We start from the raw sequence: 21,972 nt of genomic DNA on the forward strand, positions 1-21,972 counted from the left end.
GTTTTCACCGATTCTGATGCTCCCCGCCTTCTTAGAGAAGGTCAAGGTAGAGCAAGCGACAATGATCCTGGTCGCTCCTCGGTGGCCTCGGAGGATATGGTTTCCAAGCCTGGTGCAGTTCCTGCATGGTTAACCATGACCCAATATCTTGCCCTGTGGCAGTGATATTTCAGTTTCTACAAAAACTGTTAGATGAAGGGAAATCTCCCTCTACACTTAAAGTGTATCTAGCCGCCATATCAGCTTGCCATGTACGCATTAACGGGTTATCACCAGGTTGCCATTTTCTGGCATTGCAGATCCTAAAGGGCGCAAGACGTTTGAGACCTCCAAGAATGACCAGTTTACCGTCATGGAGCCTTGACGTGGTGCTGGAAGCCCTTACCAAGGCACCATTCGAGCCTCTCCACACCGTGGATATGAAGCACATGTCTTTAAAAACTGCGTTTTTGATATCACTGGTATCAGCCAAACGCGTCAGCGAGTTACATGCACTGTCAGTGCATCCATCATGTACTTGTTTCGCAGGAGATGGTTCTAAGGTCTCCATGAGCCCAAATTTTTACCCAAGGTCATATCCCCGTTTCATATGAACAAACCAGTCGAGTTGATGGCGTTCCATCCTCCTCCTTTTTCTTCCCCAGAGGAAGAACGGTTACACATGCTCTGTCCCGTGCGGGCATTGAGGTTTCATATTGACTGTACAACGACTGTGAGGCAAACAGAACAATTGTTCATATGCCATGGTTCTAAGACTTTGGTTCAGCCGTTGTCTAAACAACGCCTTTCCCATTGGACAGTGGATGCTATTAAATTAGCTTATGAATCTGCAGGCCTTCCGCCACCAGGGCAGTTGAAGGCGCATTCCACTAGGGGTATGGCGACATCCTGGGCCCTCTTTAGAGGGGTGCCGGTGTCTGACATTTGCGCGGCAGCCAGTTGGGCTACACCGCATACTTTTATGAGGTTTTACCGGTTAAACGTACCGGCACCTCAGGATGCCAATAGGATGTTGACTATTCCACATTAGGACAGGTGTCATTGTGAGGCGCAGCTCCGCATATGCGTAGATGTATTGCCTACGCAGCTGCGTTATGACGTAAGTCTGTCGTACTGTCGAGAATCCTCCCTCACGATGGCTTGGGTACACTGTTCCCATACCTTGATAGTTATTTTCGACTTGAAAGGGAACGATAGGTTACGGATGCAACCCTGGTTCCCTGAAAGAAAAAATAACCATCAAGCCGCGAAGTCGCTCCAGAAGCCCTCACGGCCTGAAGAGCAAAAGAGGAAGAGAGTCTCTGCGCGCTGCGTCTAGTAAGCTCCCAGTGGGGCGGGCTTACACGTCAGCTCACGCAGAGGCCTATCGGCAGCTTTGCTATAAAGCTCAGCCAATCCCTACTGCCTGAAGGCAATGTCCCATACCTTGATGGTTATTTTCTCTTTCAGGGAACTGCGGTTGCATCCGCAACCTATCGTTTTGAACACAAATGTAAAAGTTTGAAATATCAGAATCAAAATGAAGGATTAGAAATTACATTTTAGCAGTTTAATTATTACTGAAATGACAATTACAGTCATTGTAGCTGTGTAAATAATTATAAGGTGCAGAGTTTATGGTCTAATTTTATATTGCAGTGGTATATATATATATATATATATATTATATATATATATATATATATATATATATATATATATATAATTAGATATATATATATATATATATCTATAGCAGGAGTAACATAATAATTGAATTATATTGTTTATATATACAGTATACACACAGTGCCTTGAAAAAGTATTTGCCCTACTGTCTGATTTTCTGCATTTTTGCATATTTCTGACACTGAATGTTATCAAATCTTCAACCAAAATCTAATATTAGATAAAAGGGGCCCTGAGTGAACAAATAACTCAAAATGTTGATATTTATTTCATTTATCTATTAAAGAAAGTTATGCAACACCCAATGTTCCCGTGTGAAAAAGTAATTGCCCCCTTAGACTCAGTAACTGGTTACGCCACCTTTAGCAGCAATAACTGAAACCAAACGCTTCCTGTAGTTATTGATCAGTCTCTTGCAGCGCCATGGAGGGATTTTTTGCCCACTCCTTCATGCAGAACTACTTCAACTAAGAATTCATGGTTCCTTCAATAATGGCAAGTCGTCCAGGTCCTGATGCAGCAAAGCATCCCCAAATCATGACACTACCACCACCATGCTTGACCGTTGGTATGAGGTTCTTACTGTGGAATGCAGTGTTTGGTTTTAGCCACACATAACGGAGCCCATGTTGGCCAAAGTTCCACATTTGACTCATCTGTCCATAGAATATTGTTCCAGAACTGTTGAGGATCATCCAGGTGCTTTTTGGCAAACTTGAGACGAACATTCATATTCTTCTTAGTGAGCAGTGGTTTCCACCCTGCTACTCTGCCATGAGTTCCATTTTTGCCCAGTGTCTTTCTGATGGTGGAGTCATGAACACTGACCTTAGCTGAGGCGAGAGAGACCTGCAGATCCCTGGATGTTGTTCTAGGGTTCTTTGTAACTTCCTGAACGATTTTACGCCTTACTCTTGGAGAGATTTTGGCAGGACGGCCATTCCTGGGAAGATTCAGTACTGTCCCAAACTTTCTCCATTTGGACAATAAGGCTCTGACTGTGGTTTGGTGGAGCCCCAGAGCCTTAGAAATGGCTTTGTAACTCTTTCCAGACTGATAGACTGAATTTGTTTTGATCGTGGCATGATGTGCCAAAGTTAGTCAGATTTACATTGGGCAGGACTGGCCCAAATCAGGCCTGATTGTTAATCAAAGTATTCAAACAGCTGACCCTAATTATCCTTTTAATTGGATTGAGTTAACTAGGGGGGCAATAACTTTTTCACACCTGAAGATTGCATGTTTGATTACCTTGCACACCAAACAAATGAAAGAAGCACCAAACTTTCCTACAGTGGCCCAGTCAAAGTCCTGATCTCAATCCCATTGAGAATCTGTGGCACTATTTGAAAATTGCAGTCCACAAGCGTCGTCCAGCCAACTTGAACAACCTGGAGTAAATCTGTCAAGAAGAATGGGCCAAATCACTCTGACACTGTGTGCAAAGCTGGTACATACTTACCCCAAAAGACTTAAAGCTGTTATTGCAGCGAAAGGTGGCTCTACCAAATATTAATGTGTGGGGGTTGAATACTTATGCAAGCAAGATATTTCAGTTTTTTATTTTTCTTCAAAATATTTCCCAACATAAAACCAATGTCACCTTACAATAATTGATTTTGAGTTTAAGTGTTTTAAAATAAAATATCGAACAGAATGAAATTTCAATGTACCATTTATAATTCATTAATATGAGAGAATTGGTCAGGGGTCTGAATACTTTTGCAAGGCACTGTATATATCAGCTTATTAACACTACATTCTTTTCATCTGCTAATTACAACAGTGTTATTCATTATAGTAACTGAAGTATGCACTGTCAATGCCAATAATAAAACATATTCAAAATGACTTAATTACATTTGGGAATATTCTAACATAATATATAACACTGGGTGGCTTGGAGATTGCATTGTTTTCAGTTATTCTTTTCCTTAATAATGGATATATATATATATATATATATATATATATATATATATATATATATATATATATATATTATATATATATATATGTTATGGAATATATTACATACCTTATAAATGTATATTAATACACAATAATTACTAATGCTTGAAACTGCAATGGTTTTATGTATCCCTTATGTATTCCCATACCTGCACAGGGGAAATGATCTAATTTCTTTGCATGTGTACAGCTGATTATTTTTTCCCACTTTGGTTCATCTGTAGTTCTCTACTACACCCAGCCATTCCTTAATTTGCACTGGGAAAGTGGGAAGTATGGTAGTGCATTATCATACATGTTTGGGGGACCGACCTAGAAGCTTTGGTATGGTCAAACATGGTGACAGATTTACTTTCCCATAATACTATTAAAGTAAAGCACATGTTTAAATAACACCTTCAGCCACTGTTGCACTTTTATCTGCATCAGATATTATATAAAACCACAGGGATAGTTACATTTGACCAAATCCAAGCTTGTGCATCTACTCAAGGTTATTGGGATTGTTCCAATGGAAGGTGTCCTACCTATGAAATAGGAGAGCAGTATAGCCAGGAGTAGTGCTGCGCCGATGGCAGAGATGGCAGCACATTTCCAGCTGCAGTACTTGGACGGTTTCTTCAGCTTGAACGTGTTCCGGGAGAAGGCATTCCTGGACAGGAGTCGAGGCGGTGGAGAGTAGACAGTGCCGGATGTCAGAGGGTAGCCTGGAGCTGAGCTGCTGAAGAGGGGTGTCGTCCCTGAAGACGTCTTGAAAAGGAAATGCCTGGGGAGTCAAACAATGAAACAGATCAGAACAAACACAAATACAAATTTAAAACCCCTACAAATATATGTAAGTAAAAAAAAATAATAATAAAAAAATGAAATACCTGTGAGGAGGGTTGTGTGACTAAACTGTGCTTTCAATCAATTTTTGAATCACTTTTAAGATAAGTGAAGAGATAACAGATATAAAGTTCATGCTTTAAATTCTATTTGTAGTCTCCTTTTCATTCTATTTGGGTAGTGTGTTTAAATCTGTTGATAATGACATCTCAAGGGCCCATCTGAAAGTATGTACAGCGGATGAATTGTCATAGTTAATACACATACAATTTGCAGCAATACACTTTATATATTACAAGTAAGAAACCAAACAATCATAGTTTGGGAAAGTGACCATGAAACAAAGCTGAGTGAAATTATTTCTGCTCCATACTGTGTGAAATGATTTCTGTTATAACAACAGACACCCTTCACACAACATAGGAATTATTATAAGTCACAAAATGAATATTGTGCTTGGAAACTACCAAGAAACACAAAGAAGAGTTTTTTTTTTTTGTTTGTTTTACTTTAGAAATATGCTGTATGTTCTATGCATGGGGTGACATCTAGCGACACGGCAAGATGCGTTGGAATTTCAACAAATCCTTGAAAGTGAGTGCTTGATTGCTCATATGGGATTTAGAATCTGTGTATTGATATCACCCCAGCACACTGCAAAATTTTATTAAAATAAATAAATAAATGAATAAATACATAAATACATAAAAAACTTTAGGAATGACAGAAATGTTACAATAGATAATATAACAATATATAATTATATAGGATCACTAAAAATGCGTCAGGTCCGATTTTCCCTTTGTGTAATTTCTAATAAGTTAATACGTTGCATGTAGGGTATATTGTTGCACAAGCTTCAACATTCTCTGGCCCCAGTTTCAAGAGACACTAAGACTCACCCAACACACAATGTATTAACAGTACACAGGAACATAGTGAACATCTCAGAACAGTCAGAGGTGTTCGTTCTTTCTTGTAGGGTTTAAAGAGTGTGAACTCATAGCTACTGTACTAAGAATGATACATCTACCAGATCTCATTCCACCCATTCCAAAAAGGACAGTTTTTATTCACCTTTCGTAACGGATCAATGTGGACCTCATCTTCAAAGGCCAGGCACCGTATCAAGAAAGGATTTCACTGAATTACCCTGCCAACTGCATTGATCTTTTTAAACACACTCATATTAGACTGGGAGTTTTTATGTGCCCTTGAAGAAAAATTATGGAAAGCAGCTTTTTGTCTCGAAAACGTCCCTTATGTGCCTTGTGGAAATAAAACACATTCTGGTAAAGACTACTACACAAACAAAACAAGACCTGGTTTCATATCACTGAAAGCAGTGCTATTAAGAAACATAGTTGTCAAATTATACAAATGTTCTGACAGTGTCTTTTAAAATGAAGCTTTCAGTCAGCAGAGGACTAGACTTTCTTCATAATGATCTATTCAAATGTATCAAGCTGTTTTTAGACACCAGATTCTTCAAGCCTTTAAACACCATTACTTTTGTTGTTGTTTAGATTTTCTTTTAAAAATATAAAAGCAAGGAAGTGTTAAGGGAAGGAGGCAGACTACCACGCAAGTAGCCTAAAGACAGAAAGCACTTGTCAGTACTCCCAAGTACACCTTGACAGAGATGTTGTTAGACAGGCAAAAAGCGCTGGAATTGAAAGCCATCTGACAGGCATGTAGCTCAAGCACAAGGCTAAAAATACAGCAGCAGTCCTTTAGGGCAACTGGGACTGTCACCTTTTAAAATTGAAACTAAAACATAATAAATGCTTTGCTTGGAGTCCAAGGTCAAAAGATCCCAAATTTTGAATGTCAACTAATTTTTCAAAAAGAGGTTCAGAGCATTCTTCTTGATGGCTGACAAAGGTGACAGAGGGAAATTAATTAAGGTGGTCTTGGGGGCCTGTCGCTGGATTTCTTCCCTTCAGCACTAATTCAGACCACAGTTTGATCTGCTGCTGCTCTCTCTGTTGTATTAATTGATTGGTTCTCATTCTCTGAATTTAAATAAAAAAAGAAAAAAAAATACAGCATGATATCGAATGTTCCTACATAAATTACATTGTTTTACATTCTGGAATAGTTGTTTGAGTTTTAGTGGCATGCAGCTCAAACCTGAAACATCTGGCATTTACACTGAAATGAAAGTGTTCATTATGGGGGATCTACCATGCCCCAGTCACACAATAATGAAGAAGAACTCTATGTTTGGTATCCATTGCTTTTTCTACAGTAATATATATATATTAAAGCATTATTATTAAGCCATTATTAGAGCACCCTCAAAACTTGCTTCATAAATAACATAGCAATTTATTCAATGTGACTTTTAACACCTATGTAGGTACAGCATTATTATGTTTAGTTAAAATTATTTTTAGCATGTCCAAGACAAAAACTTGTATATGTATCTGAACAGATATCACGTAAACACCATATGGAAAAAAACCCAAACGTCATTCCTTCTGTTCCGTTTCCTGAGCTTTAACAGATCATGTCTTTATGAATCTCTCTAACAACAACTTATGACAAGGAATTACTCACTGACAAGAAGAATATCCCATTTATTTAAAATAACATCAGAACTGATTGTATAAAGCCAATAATTGAAAGCTACACTTGTGTATGAAATCTAAGACAGCTGTAGCAGAAGCAGAATCAGTGAAAGGCTTTTGGCTCAGTTGCTGAAAGTGTTAAATAGCACACAGACGACAAAGAGACGGAAGATATACTGTTCAGAAGCAGTACAAAGAGATGCATACTAAATGAAATGCCTTCCATTGTAATATAGAACTTTTTTGTCTTCTTCCAACAACTATAAAATAGATGAATAAATGCTCTTTGAGGTAAAGTAAACAATCTTCTGCACTCATTTTAATATAGACTCAGATTAAACCACTTTATGTTATTCCTTTTCAGAAATAAAAATCACTAAATATTAATGACACACTTTAACTGTCCTATACAGGAACATAAATAAAATAGATTTGTTTTCTGGTCTGCTGTTTTTAGTGAAGTTACTTATACAAGTTCCCATAGTAAAAGCATGGTAAAGTGTAATAAAGCACAGTGAAACAATGGTAAAGCATAGGTAAGCATCGTAAAGCACAGAAAGGTAATGTATTGGTTTGAAACAAAATGGAAAACACGGATAAACTGTAGTAAATGCATAGTATAATCATGAGAAAAGTCTGGTAAAAGTGCGAAAAATTATCATTGTAAACTTTTATAAGGATGTATTTGACACTGCCAGTTAACACAAATCAATAGAGAGTTAATGATTGAGGATTCGAACCCTAGCCTTTAAGACCAACTCATTGTCTGCAATGCAACAAAGAGCATGGCCTCCATTTGCACATCCTGATAATACTCAACTACCAGAGAGAATTCCCTATACACTCCCCTCATAGCAAAGCTCATTCTCAAGCACAACCACACACTTATCCACATCCTCTTGCCAAGGATGCAGGGAAGACAATACTGAACTTTGTAATTGGCTTCAGTTAACTCATAATAATGTGAAGCTGCTGTGGATTTGTTGACTGTGGTTCCCACTTGAATCTGGAAGATCAAATAATACAGTAAAGTACAGAGTCCTGTACTGGAAGTCTATTACCGAAGCGACCAACACCTACAGTCAATTAAATGGTTGTGCAGGCTACAAGTATGCTTTGAAAGTAGACAAGGCTAGGAGTTTGGAGCAGTCTCTGATCTTGCAATGAATTATTTTACAGTTATTAACATCAATACTATAAATGAAAGAAAAAAGTATCTACATATACTGTACATACATAAATACATACTGTACATACACTCACGTTAAAAAGAATGCTGTAAGAAAAGGCTTTTCTTGGGTATTGAATAAAGCCTCTCAAAATACTATTAGGGAAGAAGAAACAAAAATACTGCTGAATAACAAAACTGTATTAAACTAGGTGCCGGAATGTATTATTTTGGATTTGACTTAGGATTGCAAATGTGTGTGGCAGCAGCACACAAACTTGTGGATTCACCATTTGACTGATTTTTATCATTGGAAAATAGTGTGACACCGTTTTGGATTTCTAGCAGTTTAGTATCTCTGACAGTTTAGGACATCACAGCGTTAGGACAAGGAGGAGGAAGCTGGAGTTGGACCAACATTCTAGGAACACGTCAGGCTAGATTCCTGTTTACAAATTAGCAGGGATGTGTGAATGTGTTTATACTGAAGACCTTGGTAATTACCGACAAAAAAAAATAAAAACAGAAGCAGCTTTTAATATTTGCCAAGAGCAATGGAAAAATCCCACCCGTTTTGTTAAGTGATGGAGTGTGTAGAGATTCATTAGTCAAAGCTGCAACACACAACATAGCTCATGGATCACATTTTATCCAGGGAGTCAATGGGGAAAGGTAGTTTTAGGTCACATTAATCCACAAAGCTATGAAATGGCAATTACATTCTTGACAGAAACTAGCTCTGTAAGCTCGAGTGCAGGCTATTATAAACATACATCTATCCTAATAAATATGTATAGCTTTTGAAAAGATAAGTTCAAACCTTTGTTGTTGAAGTAAGACCACCAGCAAAAACAATTAATTGATTCATAAAAACCTCAACACAAAACCAAAAAAAAAAAAAACTGAGATTCTGAAAGGTTGTTGGAGTAGATTCGTGGCCTTATGATAATTAACTTGTCATTCACAGATGGGACCAAAATTACCAAGAATGAAATGTTTTACATTGTATTAAAATGCTTTGGTATTGAAAAATAGTGTGTGGTTTTGCATGGCATAATCATTTCCTGGTTAAGCTAATTAAGTGTCACTTTAGAAAAAAAATTATTGTTTACGTTGAGGAAGAAGTGTTGGATCCTGAATGATTCAGATGTTTAGCACATATCTGTTAATAGCAGGATACAAGTACTGTGTTTATAAAAAGAGCAGGCAAACTTATGATTCAGTCTTGTGTTATTGCTTTCTACGAGAAAAAAACACATCTTTTATGTCTTGGCAATTTTTCTAGTTCACTAGTCAGTCAACCACACAATCATTTAGTCAGAAAGCCAGGATTAATGTAGACGATGCTGAAAAAAAAAAACATGTGCTTTAAAATAGACAGGAATGCCTCATCTATATAGATTTGACAGGCATGAATTAAGAAAACTAAGCTAACACAAAGCTACTGGTCTGTCAGCCCTTTGATTTATGAAAAAAAAAACTATTAAGTTTATTTTAATATTTATTAAATATGTTTTTATTTTCATTCTCCACAGCAATTGCAGGCTTAATGATAACCAGTGTAATAATGCCGATAACAGACAAAATATTTCTCACATCATTTTTTGCTCATTTGCTTGGTCACACTCCTTTCAACAAAGACAAAGGAAAGATGAACAGTCTTTGAAATGAGATTGCAATTGCAGTTGGGTAACAGATGTTAAACTGCTTTCAAGACTGTAGTAGTATCAGAATGTGAGAGGCTGTATTGCACCCAACTCTATCTACGGTGATTTACAGCAATGTAAACTGATTTTTTCTAGTATTTATCACAGGAAAAGAATGATAGTGCTCTATAATAAAAAAAAAAAAAAAGCATTGTTTTGCTCACAGGCTACTGAAATGTACTCAAAAGTTATTTACAGCTCTGACTCCTCTAATGACAGACTTATCTCATTTGTCCTCTGAAGGCTAAGCTGGTCTTGCAAAGAACACTGCACCTCAGATTTATTCCTGAGTCTCTTGAAGGCTTTATGGTTCAGTGCAGAACAATTTGGAGGAAAATGCTCTGAAGAGACAGAAAGTCACGCAGGCACTATTGTGACTTTTCAGCTTTACACATGCTGAAGACCTTCTCTTTAGGTTTCCAAATGGGAATGTTATGTTCTAAATGAATAAACCCAATGACAGTTTCAAATTCTAGTTTATTTGAATAAATATTAGTGTAAAATGTTCACTGAATTATAGCCGAGTTTTAAGTCCTTGGTTATTCTTTTCATTGGTTTGCCTTAGCACTCATTTAATGTGGAGCAGAGGGGTTTTGTACTTGGGAGTCACTAATATCATTCCTCTCCAGTCACATTTATCAAATTTACTGAGTGGTTAGAACTAATATTGCAGGCTTGATTCTCCAAAAAACACCATGCAGAAGAAGCTGAAACAGCCTCAGTTTTTTTGGTTTAGCCAGGATCTTAAAATCAACAAAGCTCTTCCAAGCACTCTCATAACAGCCAACAGTTCTTGCTGATTCAAATATCTCCAAAATACAGTTTTAGCTCTTCAAACATCAATTGTGATTGAAATCTAACCAGCTCAGGTTTCTGGCTCGGCAACATTATTCCAGACTTTATTTTTTGAAAAGATCATCCAATGGATTAAACAAACCAATTTATACTAAGCACTTCCCAGTTGCGGTTTGTATGTAGCACAGATTACAGAGCAAATTACAGAGTAAGGTGGTAATCATTGAGAATGGTCAGGTAACTTCCTCCATTCAGATTCTATAAATTGCTAACATGCCCCATTATAAACAAAGATAGATTAAGAACATTTATTGCAGGGACTCAGCATGTGCAGGAGCACCTGCTGTATGTCATTTGACTTAATAAACCAAGGAGTAAATTAAATCAATGTTTAAAGAGCCGCCATAGTTATTCTTTATATTGGTTTTATCAGTGTCATAATTTAGATTTATTCCATGTCTCTGTATCAAATAATATCTTTTATGTATGCTACTGTATAACATGCCCTCAAAAGCTTTCTGAATTTCTAAAGCTACAGTTTCGTTTTTTCCACTAACTGCTACAGTTTATTTTTTCCATGACTGATTCTGAACAATGAAGGGAGCCTGGGAAGGCAATACAGTGAATTAAATATAAATTACAATTACAATTTGTGTAACTTACAAACCAGTCATTTAAGTCAATTTGGAAATTTTAGTCTATCTAAAATATCTTGTCCTGTCAACAAAAGTCATTTTCGACTGCTTTAACATTAGACTACAAGAAGGAGGCAGTGGACACAAAAAATCAAATACAAAGCAAAAAAGAAATAACAAATTTGGCACATTTTAATTTTGGGGTTCACAGGTTTTGGAACCATGTGTGTGTGTGTGTGTGTGTGTGTGTCTATATATATATATATATATATATATATATATATATATATATATATATATATATATATATATATATAATCCACAAAAATTCAGATTCCGTAGCAGCCAAATGCCAATAGTTAAAGTACAAAAGATAGTGAGGAAGAGGAAATAACTAGTGTGATGCTGATGAAGCCAGAAGGGGGGAATACAGGACTAAGGCTGAAGAAAGCAAAGAGCTAAACTGCCTTAGGCAAGAAACGACAAGGAAATTAAGAGGCAAACTAGTCCTGACAAAATGATATCAGGAGAAGAATACAGAGCACAGAGGAGCTGTTAGGAATGAGCCTGATGGACGTGTTGAGAACACAGGGGCCTAAGGCAGAAAGCAAGCTAAATCGAACAGACCTGTCGATGGCATAAGAAACAAGCAGAGCATGTGTAGATAAAAAGTAGGATGGAAGATCAAAAGTAAACATACAGATCTATCGTATCATAGTAAAAGGTACAAGCAGAAAGGAAGTTTGAATAGGCAGGCAGGGAGCCAACATAGGAAAGGACATTCAATTTGTTTGCTTTCACGTTATGACAATATACATCTAAATAGTGGTATTCCAATTTCTAATGTAGACAACATCTTGTCATAATATGATATCAGAATATCTAGATCCACGCTGGACTACTTGTACATTCAACACATTTTTTTATGCAATGGATCAAGCCAAATTTCCCATTAAAAAACAAAGCAAAAAAAAAAATGGTGTCTTCTCTCTTTGTAGATTTACAGATATATAGCTAGACAGAGTCAACATTCTGCCATCTATTCATGATCGGTCACTCGTCGTCGCATCCTGTGGTTTATTCAGTAGCATCTCTGTGTTTTGTGAATTACAATGTATTCTAATGCTGTGATGCACCTTTTGAGAAAAATAGACTGTACTTTAAACTGATTGCTTTAAATGGATCGTGCTTTGAATGGGTCCATGCTTTACTGCTGGGTGAAAATGTTTCATTGAGAACCTCTGTGCTGTTCTCCAATTCCCAAAGCCTATATGAGAACTGCCAGTTTTGTCAGAGAGACTTCAGTAGGACAGGGTCATATGTTCATATGTTCGCGTTTCAACTTCTTGGAACTCGGAGATTATAAATTCTCATTTGTTTGGATGTGTAGACTTCAGTAGCTTTCCCACTGTCCATGCTGCGTATAACTGTGGGTCTGTAGACGAATGGGCTGATTTTGTGTGCAATGTTTAAAACACTGAAACTCAGAATCAATTATTGTAAGGTGACATTGGTTTTATGTTGGGAAATATTTTGAAGAAAAATAAAAAACTGAAATATCTTGCTTGCATAAGTATTCAACCCCCACACATTAATATTTGGTAGAGCCACCTTTCGCTGCAATAACAGCTTTAAGTCTTTTGGGGTAAGTATGTACCAGCTTTGCACACAGTGTCGGAGTGATTTGGCCCATTCTTCTTGGCAGATTTGCTCCAGGTTGTTCAGGTTGGTTGGACGTCGCTTGTGGACCGCTATTTTCAAATAGTGCCACAGATTCTCAATGGGATTGAGATCAAGACTTTGACTGGGCCACTGCAGGAAAGTTTGGTGCTTCTTTCATTTGTTTGGTGTGCTGTGGAAGCTTCCAGTTTGCACCGATAAAAAAAATTGCCCTAACGAGGACACAATTACCTTACCATTGGCCTCCACCTGTGAACCATTAAAGTTGCTGTCACATTTTCTGGATAAAAACCCCACTGTTGAAGGATCATTGGTAAGGCTGTGAATCTGAAGAAAAATGAAGACCAAAGAGCATTCTACAGAAGTTAGAGATAAAGGAATACAAATGCATAGATTAGGGAAAGGGTACAAAATAATATACAAGTGTTTGGATATCCCAGTGAGCACAGTTGGATCAATAATCAGGAAGTGGAAGCTGCATCACACCACCCAGGCACTGCCAAGAAAAGGCCAGTTTTTTATTTTTCTTAAAAATATTTCCCAACATAAAACCGATGTCCCCTTACAATAATTGATTCTGAGTTTCAGAATTTTAAAATAAAATATTGAACAGAACGAAATTTCAATGTACCATTTGTAATTCAGTAATATGAGAGAATTGGTCAGGGGTCTGAATACTTTTGCAAGGTACTGTATATATCAGCTTATTAACACTACATCCTTTTCATCTGCTAATTACAACAGTGTTATTCATTATAGTAACTGAAGTATGCACTGTCAATGCCAATAATAAAACATATTCAAAGTGACTTAATTACATTTGGGAATATTCTAACATAATATATAACACTGGGTGGCTTGGTGATTGCATAGTTTTCAGTTATTCTTTTCCTTAATAATGGATATTTCTAACATATTTAATAATACAATCCAGTGACCAATTCAGAGGCCAATTAGCCTCCAGCTTATTTCAGATGGAAGGTACCTGCTGTGATGTCAGTCTATAAGCTGATTCAATTCAATGCGTACATTTTCCAGTTATTTCATTTTCAAGTTAATTTCTTTTTATGCTTGTTATATGAATTATGTTTTTTTTTTTTATTATTAAACTGTTTACATTTTTCTGAAGAAGATTACCCAGAAAATCATAGACCAACAACAAGGTACATTTTGGTTTTAAATGTCTTAAACAAAAAAGAGAAAAATAATAAAAAAATAAATAAATAATAAAAAAAAATTAATAACGATGCTTCCCACTCAATGAGGGGGTGAGAGGTTAACCATGCTGAAAGGGACCCTTTACCACCCCTATGAAAGAAGGTGTGGAAGAAGTGTTGGTTGCTGTGGTTTGTCACTGTAGCAAGCTCTGGGAGACAGGGGCTTGTACAACAGTCTATTATTATTTACTTGAAAGAGCCATTTAGTTTCAGAAAACTGTCTCTCTCCTAGTTGAAATCAACTCTGAGAAACCAGAATAAACCATTTCTGTCTAAACTTCTACTGCCTTTTAATCTTAATTTCAGAACATTTCAGTTGATATTGACGTATAAAGACAATTAATCTAAATACAAGGGTCGCTTGCAGCCAGATTGCGGATGACTGGTCCAGACAGATGGATGCTATCACCAGGTCAGAAAACTCAAAGAATAGCTGAGACTCAATTGAGGCCAAATTTACATTTCCTGGATATTTTTTAAATAGGAAAAAAAAAAAAAAAAATCCAAATAACATTTTAGTTACCTTACTAGACTAACACTCCAGTCTTCTTTTAAAGAAGTCTTTCAAGATCCACATATGCTTGTGCTTATTCAAAAAGAGCTCTGCATTACTCTGTTTAATTGTAACCCTTTATTTGAATATGCCACTTGCATATGTCTTTGAACTGAAGAGTTCTCTGAAAAGTTCTTAGAGTTCAACAAACATACTGTATATGAGTAATCAAGTGCCATCACCTGGTTGCCAAGGGAATAGTTACACACCCCCAATTGCACATTTAAAACCAACAATGAAAACACCCACCCAATGGCTATTAACAGAGCTAAGTGCATTATCATTGTCCATCACACATTACATTAACACTATTTGACATGTAAGACAAACAGCCATTGTAAATACTGAAAACTTTTTAGTTGACCATTTAAAATCTTAATAAAAAAAAACAAAACAAAACACTTAACAATGTGTTGCATTAAACCTCTTATATTACATATCTTGGCAAAAAAAATCATGCCATTTATGGTGGACACTGTGGGCAGGATTTTCAACAGTTTGTAAATGGTAACTCCAGTGTTATCAAAAAAACGGTACGTAGCATTGATTTTTACATTTTCACGCGTTTGTTGCACCTATTACATTATTAAATAATCATTCTAATGTGATTTCCGAAATTATGTTGATTTACGAAATACAGGCAGTCCTCGCACTTACGACACAATTGGTTCCTGAAAGCAGTGTTGTAAGTCGAAGCACATTTTCCCATAGGAAATATTGGGGTTACATTAGGGGTTATATTGGGGTTACATTAGGATATATTGGGGTTACGTTCCTGACTCTTCAGCCAGATAATATAGTTTTACAAAAATGACCTGTTATATTGTACCCATGCAAATATTTATTTAAATCTTTACACTCAGCCTGGTGATTATGCATATATTACTCAGACACCTACCTGGCTTGTTTAAAAGTACAGACTCAGGGCTTTCCGACGACGTATTCAGTGTTTGTATGTGGTACTCCAGGCAGGAAATATGGTCGCCTGAAGTTAAGCCCCTCATCAGGTTTAGTTTTTCCTTTTTTTTATCTCATTAACATGCATCTTGATAAACAAGTTCAGATCATTTAGTCGCTGAGACAGGAAGCGATGTACGTGACCTGCGACAATTAAGCTTTTTAACAAGAAATGTGTTCATTAAAGACCTCATCAACTCAATTTCAAAGCAGTTACAGATTGATTTGACGAACACATTTAGTTTGAAACTCACTTGCTACTAAAGCTCTCATTACTATACCACAAGTCTGATACAACAACACTGGCTTTTGAATATTCTGCCTCCTGCAATATTAGCATTGTGCATAATAATGGAATACACTGTACAAGAATCCCTCCTCTAAATTATTACATGATAATAAAATCATGACGATTTCAACTCAAATTGAGTACCTGGTCTCGAGTGGCACGTTGCTGTTGAGGACCCAGCTGTCCTGCAGCTGCACAGACTCAGGGGTGGTGGGCACATCGTTGGGAGCAGAGGACGGCACGTGGGTCTGGTTTCGTCGGTTGGTCAGGGAGTTCCTGTTGAGCGAGTTGGCAGAAGAGTGGTGATGTGACAGCGTCTGGTGGTTGTGTGGTGGGGGAAGAGGCGGCCTCAACGTTGACTGGCTGTGGTGATTCGGAGGGCCTGGAGAAAGACAGGTTAAAAGGTATTGACATGTTTAAGTTTAGTAAATAGACTTCGTTTTTTAAAGACTAAAGGTTTCTTATATATATTAAGAAGAAATATTTATTAAAACACTTAATAATCTACATAGAGAAGTGACTTTTAAGGTTACAGTGACTGTTTTCATTCGTTTTTACAAGAGCTCAAATTGCCAAAGAGCAAGGCTAATTATCCTATAACAATGAAAGCAGAGTGCAGCAGAGCAGTTGGGTTACCTCGCTATGAACCAATGGCTCTGCTCCTAACCAACGAAGGTTGTTAGGATGTTGCATGATAAGTCTGTGCTTGGTTTACTGTTAATCAATATCCTGAGTACTGTTGTTGTATAATAGTGAGAAAATAGGGGTCAATCAAGTAACAATGACTATAACTTGGTTTATCTGTTCAGGGACCTCCTTTACAGTATACATGCCTGACCCTGTCATAATCCCCCATGCTTGTATAGTATGCAGTGTATGTTATTTGTTTGTACAGGTTACTCATGTGTCAGAAACATAAACAAATTCAATTCACTGATCAACAACAAAATAAATATGAATGTATATTCTTATGAAAGCAAACAGAAACAAAGTAAATATGAGATCTTAGTACTGCTGTTTTAAAAAAAAAAAAAAAAAAAACTTTGTTTCCTGCACAAATTAAAACTTAAAATACCACACTTGTTTGTGTATGGGGGTTATTTAGTTAGTTAGCTATTTTTCAATAGTTTGTTTTGGAAACGATTAGATTTACTTCACCTGTTAGATAAAATGATAATAATCTGTTAATTAGGACACTGTGACAGAAATATAATGAGTTCTGGTTGGAATTCTCCCTCCCTCCCTGTGAGGGCATTAAGTAGAGAAAGGGAAAGTCTTTGGACAGTCGGGAAGTCGGTCAGCCTGGAAGAAAGTGAGACTTTTTGACCTGGAGGGTAAACAAGGTAGCAGCTACAAGCAATAAAAGCAGCTGCAATCGTTTACCAAGGGGTCATGCATGATAGCATAAAGGGCCAGAGAATTGTTAATCTTTTCCTTCACTTGGTTTAAAGATACGAGGAACTGGAAGGACCGGGAGAATTTCCTAAATAAAGAGAGAAATAAAAGACAGAGTTTGTGAGTGTTTTGTTTGTTTTGTCTGTTTAGTAACTGTCTGTGTTTTGGAATCACTAGACAGCTAAACACGAATCCGGAGCTGTCGCCAAGGGCCAGCACAAAACCGACTCAACACTGTACTTCAGTTACAATTAACATTGTTATCACCATTTATTCACCACTATAGCACATATTATATTGTACTGCACCACAAGCACTGAGAGCACTCACTTTGGACTTTGTGATCGTGTGTGTGTCTAATTGTGTGTGTTAAGTGTCGTGCTCATTATTTACGGGACTGCAACCCTTTTTCACCACTGTGATACATTGTTGTGTATTACAAGCTCTTTATTGACTGGTCATCAGACCATTGGATTATAAAAATAAAACAACCCATTTCACCCGTACTTTATTGTCTTATTGTCTGTTTGTTCTTTTGTTCTTTGGGTTACTGCACCTGCTATACACTTGCTACTAATTACAACTTTGCCACAGACACCCATAATCCCATGCTTCTAGACCACATTTAAAAAGGGCAGCTCTGTATTATTTTGCATATGCTTCAATATTTCTAAATGGTTTACATTTTGAACAACAAATCTAAAGAAATTGATTTATTATTTAGAAAATGTTTATATAATATTTTTCTTAAATTGTAAATAGTTTGATAATGGTGTTTCCCAAAATTCATAATTGACCAATAAAGCAATAAACAGACTTATGAAACTCCAAAAATACCTTTTAAAACCAAGGGAAACCCTATTTAAACAAGAAGATTCAGCAAGAAAACAGATAAGAAAAAAGTTTTAATCCTTGTGAATATACCTATTTGTTGAAAAAAATTGACGTAAATTTTTTTGTCAGTGTACATTAAATACCCACGTTTAAAACACTGAATTACTTATTCCAACATTTTTTAAACTGCACTGACAGACAAAACCCATCTTATAAACCACTAAAACTAAACTGTCTAAGTATGAACGTCCACAAATGCCTGGAAGCCTGAAGAACACAATGACCAGCGCTCCGATTCTTAATGCTTTTCATGAATTGTCCTTTTCAAGACATACACAACACATCACTTGTTGCTTTGCTATTCTTTTGTGTTATTATTATTTGACACGCCAGTAGTTCCTCATCCCAAAGCAAAAAGGACTATTTGTAACCAATCTAATAATAGTCGGCTATTTCCATTATACTGCCCATCTATTTTTGTAAAATAAAATGCAATAAAGATGAGGTTTGAAGTGCTTCTCTGAATATTAGTCATGCAGAGGGTTGAATTGGCTGTGCCTGACCAAAAGCTATACTATTCTCTTAAGCCTCCTTCCATACTTAATATTCTGTATAACTACTGGTCCGTGCTTCACATTCAAAGAATCACTGCTTGACTGACTAACAGAAAATACGTGATTTAAGCAGTCAAAATGTCCAGAAATGTTATATGATAGAAGATAATCTCTGTTTGGATACTTTACAGAACACCTGAAACAAAAATCCCACATGTATTTCCTATTCTGCTTTTGCAATGCATGTTAAATAGTTTTTTTTTCTTTTGTGCTTCTTTAAAAGTTGGGGGTGAGATTTCATCCTTCTGGGCTTTCATTATCAAACTCAAGTTACTATTAAAAAATAAAACCAAGGCAGTATCATACACATCCTCGGCAAGAACATAAGCAACACATTACAGGAGTCAAGACCATTAATTGTAAGTCAACATGACTTTAGCTGCTCCATGATGTGGAACAGCATATTATAACAGAAGTCCATGATCTGACTTGTATGTTGGGGGCGCTGTTTAGCATGCTAAGTGAGTAGACGCGTCTCAAGCTAGCTCCTACAAATAATTTCTTAATTAATGCAAACCTACTGTACTAGTTAGTTATTTCAGATTTACTACATTACAAAAGTTATTAGTACTTTTTACAATGTCAAAAATCAAGGCCAAGTGAGCTCAGGCTGCAGAGACTTCGGAAACCAAACGAGTCGGCAAGGCTGAACACAGGCCAGATCACACAGCTGAAGATGGCGGTGATTCGTCCCTGGCCTCGCTGGCAGCCATGTTGTCTAGTATCCACGGCCTGACTGAATCTTTCCAAATCGAGACCCTACAAACCATGATTGAAGGCTATGGCAGCCGACTGCAAGAAGTGGAGAAATCTCTCGGACGAAATCTGAATTGGACGATTTGGAATGCAGGGGTCGTAGACAGAATCTACGTGTGATTGGGATTCCAGAGGGCAGTGAAGGGCAACAAGCAACAGCTTTTATGACTAACCTTTTTATATAACTTTTTGGGAAAGAAAAGTTTGATACCCCTCCAACACTGGATCCAGCACACCGGTCCCTTGCTTCGAAGCCACAACCAGGAGAGAGACCTTGAGCCATTATTGCCAGAATCCATCACTACCAAGTGAAAAAGCGAATCTTACGTCTCGCCCGAGAGCATGCCCCCTTCACTACCATGGCAAGAGAGTACACATCTTCCCTGATTTCAGCTCCGAGGTTTCGAAATGCCGAGCAGCTTTTGGAAGGGTTAAGTCTCAGTTTCGTGAAGCGGGGATACAATACGGTCTGCTACATCCTACACACCTCCAGATCACCCTTAACGGATCCCAATTCACATTCAATACTCCTGAGGAGGCTGTTTCTTTTTACAATGACAGCATTGCTCCAAGCCTGGAGTCCGCAGGTGCCGCTACTCCACAGGTTGCCAGAAGAGTACCCAACTTCATTGTGCTTCATGATGTTTACTGTTTATTAGATTCATAACCATTAATGGTATTTTTGTTACCCACATTCTACCGAAGTGTGGCGCTGAACCTTTGCTGACTTCTGGACTTTTAATGATAATACTTTTTTATTATTATTATTATTATTATTATTATTATTATTATTATTATTATTATTATTATTATTATTATTGTGTACTGTAGCAGAGCACAGCTCTGCCCTTTAGAAATTGGCATGGATGGGGTTAAATTCCCCTACCTGCCTGGGTTCATTGTGTTCAGGTGGCTGGGGTTGATTAGATGATTATTTTAATTAATGATCAATCAGCGCCCAGCCACCTGACATAAAAGGAGGTCTCTGCTTCTCATTTGAGAGGAGGGAGTTGAGGAAGCAGGTTGGTAGTTTTTGGTTTGTGTGTATTTTTGAGCTTTGAGAATCCAGTGAAGGCATTGCCCAGCCTGGAAATCTTTATTTTGTACATTTTGCTTTTTGTCTTTCTTTTTGTGTTTAAATCCCTTTATCTTGCCCTTGTGCACTTTTATTTTGTGTTATTTATAATAAAATTAGTGGGATTTTTTTTGAACTGCAGACTGTCTCTGGGCCTCTATCCACTCGCCAGCCTGCCACATGTACATTTACAGGATAGAGTACAACTGTTATGGATAAAATATCAGCTTGTAGTTTTATTTGTGCTGGACCTTAGGTCTGATTTATTTAATTAACCTATAGCTTTAATTTTATTTTCTCTATTATGATTGTTTTTAAATCTCTAGTTATATGGCATAATCTGTAATTATATTGTCTTGATCGCTCATCTACAAAACCGGCCTCTCTTTCTAAATCGGCCTTAGCCTTACGTATAGGGTATCGGACCCATGGAGATTTACATTTTCTACCGCTAGGCACTACTCTTTCTTTTCTCCTGTCCACAACTCTTTCTCCCACATATTCTATTTCATGCTGGACAATAGGCTTCTTTCATTGGTTAAAACCTATATAAGGAGAGTCTTCAGTTTCAGACCGAGTTTGACCTGCTGTCCACTAAATATGCTGAGCAGCTGCTTCTCAAGTCCCGTCACACTGCATATGAATTTGGAGACAAAGCCAGTAAACTCTTAGCCCATCAGGCTCGCCAATCTGCTGCCACATGCTTAATTACCGAGATTAACTCCTCTGCAGGCAGTCAATCCACGAGACATAAATAATGAATTTGTAAAGTTCTATACTGAACTTTATACATCTCAATCTGCTGTTTATCCTTCTTTATTTAATTATTTCTTTCATAACCTTAATATTCTTACTGTTGACCAACAGTCCAGAACTGCTGTGGATGAACCAATCTCTCTCCCAGAGATAGAACTAGCCATCAAATCTATGCAAAGCGGCAAATCCTCTGGTCCTGTGGAATTTTACAAGAAATTCTCTGCTTCTCTTTCCCCGCTGCTTTCTTCTGTTTTCAGAGATTCATTCTCTTCAGGACTCCTCCCTCCCACACTTTCTCAAGCTTCTATACTTCTACTGAAGAAAGACAAGGATCCCCTATACTGCGGTTCATATAGGCCAATCTCTCTCCTCAACGCTGATTTCAAAATCCTCTCTAAGGTCCTGGCCCATCATCTGGTGTGGGTCCTTCCCTCTTTAATCTCAGTAGATTGGTTGGTATTATACAGGGAAGAAACTTTCTTTAATTTACACAGACTATTCA

General features: G+C 37.2%; 1 protein-coding gene across 3 annotated transcripts in view; it reads right to left on the bottom strand.

Annotated features, from left to right (window-relative positions):
* Window positions 1–21,972, bottom strand: part of LOC121297123 (teneurin-2-like) — a 483,736-nt gene that overhangs the window by 116,191 nt on the left and 345,573 nt on the right. For all 3 annotated transcript variants that reach the window (XM_041223184.1, XM_041223185.1, XM_041223186.1), the window contains 2 exons: window positions 16,185–16,422; window positions 4,167–4,405 (listed from right to left, as the gene is read on the bottom strand). In XM_041223184.1, coding sequence (XP_041079118.1) covers window positions 4,167–4,405; window positions 16,185–16,422 — 477 coding nt within the window. The remainder of the gene's footprint in view (window positions 1–4,166; window positions 4,406–16,184; window positions 16,423–21,972) is intronic.

Source organism: Polyodon spathula, chromosome 22 (genome assembly GCF_017654505.1).
Source record: "Polyodon spathula isolate WHYD16114869_AA chromosome 22, ASM1765450v1, whole genome shotgun sequence".
Lineage (NCBI taxonomy): Eukaryota > Metazoa > Chordata > Actinopteri > Acipenseriformes > Polyodontidae > Polyodon > Polyodon spathula.